Source organism: Macrosteles quadrilineatus, unplaced genomic scaffold (assembly GCF_028750875.1).
Source record: "Macrosteles quadrilineatus isolate MER2022 unplaced genomic scaffold, UCM_ALF_1.0 Scaffold_3__2_contigs__length_128488019, whole genome shotgun sequence".
NCBI lineage: Eukaryota > Metazoa > Arthropoda > Insecta > Hemiptera > Cicadellidae > Macrosteles > Macrosteles quadrilineatus.
In genome coordinates, this window is record NW_026542596.1 from 39,081,007 (window position 1) to 39,085,545 (window position 4,539).

At 44.7% G+C, this 4,539-nt stretch overlaps 1 protein-coding gene across 1 annotated transcript; it reads right to left on the reverse strand.

Moving 5' to 3' along the window:
- Positions 1-1,570: 1,570 nt before the first annotated feature.
- LOC128989125 (uncharacterized) lies at positions 1,571-3,275 on the reverse strand. The gene is made up of 2 exons (XM_054410991.1): positions 2,502-3,275; positions 1,571-1,612 (listed from the first exon to the last, which is right to left on the reverse strand). The coding sequence occupies exons 1-2, from the start codon at positions 3,273-3,275 to the stop codon at positions 1,571-1,573; spliced, it is 816 nt and encodes a 271-aa protein (XP_054266966.1).
- Between the last annotated feature and the right edge of the window lie 1,264 nt (positions 3,276-4,539).

Sequence of the window (4,539 nt, forward strand, 5' to 3'; positions counted from 1 at the left end):
CACCGTGAGTTATGGACGCCGACCGTGGACAGACAGACGCCGATCACCGATTTCACTTTTAAAAATGCAATTGCGGTTTAGAGGGGTCTAGGAATTCGATGGCCAATAGGAAATGCGATTGAAGCAAACACGGCGTCAGGTGATTCATGGGTATGTAGTACAGGAAAATAGGCCTTACTGTGGCGGGAAATTCGAGCAGGCTTAGCAATCTCATTTGAATATTGAAAGCGGGAGTCTATTTACAATAAATTGTTACTGAGACTAAATAATATTACAATAAATGTGGTGATTTATATACACATTAGCATGATTAATTAACCAGTGACTTAATTAACATAATGATTAATTTCTAAATACTCTAAAAATATGAATACCGAACATTCCGGCCCCCTTGAAGCATTACAGCTTCAACAGACAATTAATTAAAAAACACAAGAGCAAACGTAAACCACACTTAAATCTAATATGTACATAGAGTAGGTTTCTTGGACTTAGTCTTCATTGCATGGCAGAGGGAAGACCTTGTGAACAGGCCGTGTGAAAGTCCCAGAAGCTGTCTTCACTGTGACGACTCGAACTGTTCCATCAGCGCCAGGGTGAGTGGAGACGATGCGTCCAAGAGGCCAGGTGAGTGGAGGTGAATTGGAGTGAATGAGCACCAAGTCTCCGGTCTTCAAATTCTCATGAGGGGTGGTCCACTTGGATCGCTGCTGGAGGGAGTGGAGATATTCAAGCTGCCAACGCCTCCAGATACGCTGGTGAAAAGCCTGGACAAGCTGCCACTGACGAAGACGATTGAAGGGCACTTCAGACAGGTGAGGTTCCGGCAGGGCAACTAATGGAGCTCCGATGAGGAAATGTCCAGGGGTCAGCACATAAATTTCGGAAGGGTCTGAACTAAGAGCTGTAAGAGGGCGCGAGTTTAGCATTGCCTCTACTTGAATGGACAAAGTTTGAAATTGGGTTAAAGTTAAAATGGTTTCACCAATTACCCGTTTCAGATGGTATTTTGCACTTTTAACGGCACTTTCCCATAAGCCACCTTGATGAGGTGCAGAGGGGGGGTTGAAATGGAAGTTAATTCCTTTGGGGGTGGTGAAATGAACAATTTTGTCCTGCGAATCAGGTGTAAGGATGGTTTCACGGATTACCTTGCGTAATTCCGAGTTTGCACCAACAAAGTTGGTTCCGCAGTCAGAATACAGATCGGAACAGAGTCCGCGTCTCGACACAAAACGTGTGAGAGCGGCAATGAAGCCTGAGGTGGTAAGATCGGTGACTACCTCTATATGAATAGCTTTGGTAGCCATGCAGATAAAAATACACAAATAGACCTTAATCTGTCTAAGAGCTTTGAGACTGCAAACGCGAACACTAAATGGTCCGGCGTAATCTACGCCTGTAGATGAGAATGGACGAGTAGGATTGACCCGATGAGCAGGTAAATCACCCATTAGAGGGATTTTGTTTCGTGGTTTATTTTTAAAGCACACAAGACACTTAAATATGCGCGAGCGGATAACGCTCCTGGCCGATAGAATCCACACTTTTCGGGCGAGTAGTGATTGAGTTAGTTGCGGACCTGAGTGCAAGTGTACCTGGTGGTAAAAGTCTATAAGCAAATTCACTACAGTATGAGACTTGGGTAGAACAATAGGGTGACGTATGTCATGAGCAAGCGAACAATGTGACAATCGGCCACCGACGCGTATGAGACCATTAGGGTCGAGGAAGGGGGTGAGTTTCTGTAATTGTGCAGAACATATTGAGCCTTTGTTCAATAATTTAATATCCGCCCTGAAATGGAGTTTTTGCACTAGTTTAAAAATTGTCACTTCCGCTAGATTTAATTCACTGAGTTTTAAGTGTCCAGAGAGTTTGTTTTTAGACCTGGAATAGTTTATGAATCGTAGTACATAAGCTAGCACACGGGTTAGTTTCAACCAAGATGAATATTTAGACAATAAGTCCCATTCCGAAGGGGCGACTGTTGCACTAAGTACACTAAGAGGAGTTTCTTTAATTTCGTCCGTGGGAGTGAGTTCAGACGGCGAAAAACATGAGGGGGGCCAGTTGGCCGCAGGGAGCTGTAACCATGGTGGGCCAGTCCACCATAAGGGATGGTCAATGAGAGATGAGGCTAGAATTCCTCGTGAGGCACAATCAGCGGGGTTTTCCGTCCCTTTTATGTGCCGCCACTGATAACTGGGAATGATTTCTTGCACTTGGGCTACACGATTAGCCACAAAGGTCTTTAGTCTGTATGGAGGGGTTTGTAGCCAAGTAAGAACTACAGATGAGTCACTCCACAATACAGTGGTATTCATAGTAACAGAGTTAAATTGTTTTTCACAATAATGCACTAGTTTTGATAAGAGGTGAGCTGCACACAATTCCAAGCGGGGTAAAGTTACCTTTTTTAACGGGGCAACACGAGTCTTAGACAATATTTGTTTCACAATGACTGTTTTGTCACTAAATTCACACCGGAAATACACTACCGCGGCATAACCGCATTCCGATGCATCACAGAAACCGTGAAGCTCGATATCAGAGGAGTGAGCGAGCGGAAATGCTCGGGGGATCTTAATTTGACCGAGGTGGTCTTTAGTGTTACTAGTGAACACATGCCACTTATGTGCGAGATCAGAAGGGAGAGGGTCGTCCCAATCAAGACCTTGAGTCCATAGTAATTGCATGAAGCATTTTGCTACCATGATTAATGGGGACAAAAATCCACAGGGGTCATATAGTTTGGCAATAAAGCTGAGCACGGAGCGCTTAGTCAGCTTTTCAGACGGGGGGTTGAAAGCGTAACAGAAACAGTCTTCTTCAGGAGACCAATGGAGACCTAGGATGGAGTACTGGGGAAGCTGAGCGTCTTGCAGGAAACTTGGAGTCTCTAGATGTTCCGAAGGAAATTTTTCTAGAAGAGCAGAGGAGTTGGAGGCCCACTTGCGAAGTTCAAAGCCACCACGATGTAGAAGTTGGATAAGTTGGTCCTGTAGTTCAAGAGCAGCCTCAACGGAGTCAGCACCCGTGATAATGTCGTCCACGTAGGTGTGATGACGTAGAGAGTGAGAAGCCTGAGGGAAGGCATCACCTTCGTCTTCCGCTAACTGCATTAAAGTTTTAATAGCAAGGTAGGGGGAGCTGTTCATGCCGTAGGTGACGGTAGTAAGTTGAAACGTAGAGATTTCCTTTGAAGGGTCGTCACGCCACAGAATCAGTTGAAACTTTTGATCGTCAGGGTGCACTTGTATTTGGCGGTACATTTGCCGAATGTCACATGAAAACACAATTTTATGAGAGCGGAAGTTCAAAATTACGTCACAAATGTCAGTTTGTAATTTACGTCCTGTCAAAAGAATATCGTTTAAGGAGTGACCGGAACTGGTTTTGCTACTGGCGTCAAACACTGTCCTTAAATTGGTCGTGCTAGAGTCCTTCAGTACCCCATGATGAGGTAGGAAGTAGTGTGGGTGTATGTCTTCAACAAAATCTAGTTTTGTCATATGGCCGAGAGTTTGATATTCAGACATGAACGTCTTATACAAGTGTGAAAAATGGGGTTGAGCTTTAAATTTCTGCTCAATAGACAACAAGCGCTTTTCAGCAATGGGCCTAGATTGGCCTAGAATGGAGGGGTCCGTCTTGAACGGAAGTCGCACAACATAACGACCTGATTGATCACGAGAGTGTGATTTTTTATAGTATTCATCACAAAGAAGCTCTTCCTGTGACTTAACCTGGAAGTGAGGGGGTTCCTCCTGTTGCCAGAAACGTTGAAGGGAAGAGTGTAGTGAATTATCACTAACAGAGAGAAGAGAGATTGCAAAACCTGACACGGGTTCCGAGTTAGTTGCACAGGGAGCTTTACCCATCAGAATAAAGCCAAGATGAGTACCTATCACATGAGGCATGTGCGTGCCGAGGGAGTAACTTTCATGAGTCCAGAGGAGGGGTAGCAGAGAACTACCTATAAGCACGTCAATGCCACCAGGCAAGTGAAAAGTAGGATCAGCTAGAACATAGGGCTTGATTTTTGTTAGCACTTCCGGTGATATAGGGGAGCGAGGTAAGTCGACGGAAATCTTATCAAGAATATGGAATTGATGGTCAGTGGCTATTACTCGACCTGAGAGAGTTTCAAGATTCAAGTAAGTTGACCCTTTAGTACAGGAAGCCATTTGAGAAAGACCAGATATTTTGAGTTGAGAAGACTGGCGTTTTATATTCAGGAGATTCGCAGCGCGTTCTGAGAGCAGATCACACATACTGCCAGTATCTAGTAGAGCACGAAACACATGAGAGATACCCTGAGGGGAAGTCAACTTGACCAAGGCGGTGCCGAGTAATACAGTATAATTACCCGAAGTCGTACATGAGTTATTTTGGGCAGAATAATTGCTTACATCCGCGACAGTGGCGGAGATAGAGGCTTGTGAATTAACATCACCAGTCTGAGTGTGAGATGGACCTGAAGTGGTCGGGGAAGTTCTTTGACCTTGAGGTCGAAAAGACATCTGAGAGGTTTGA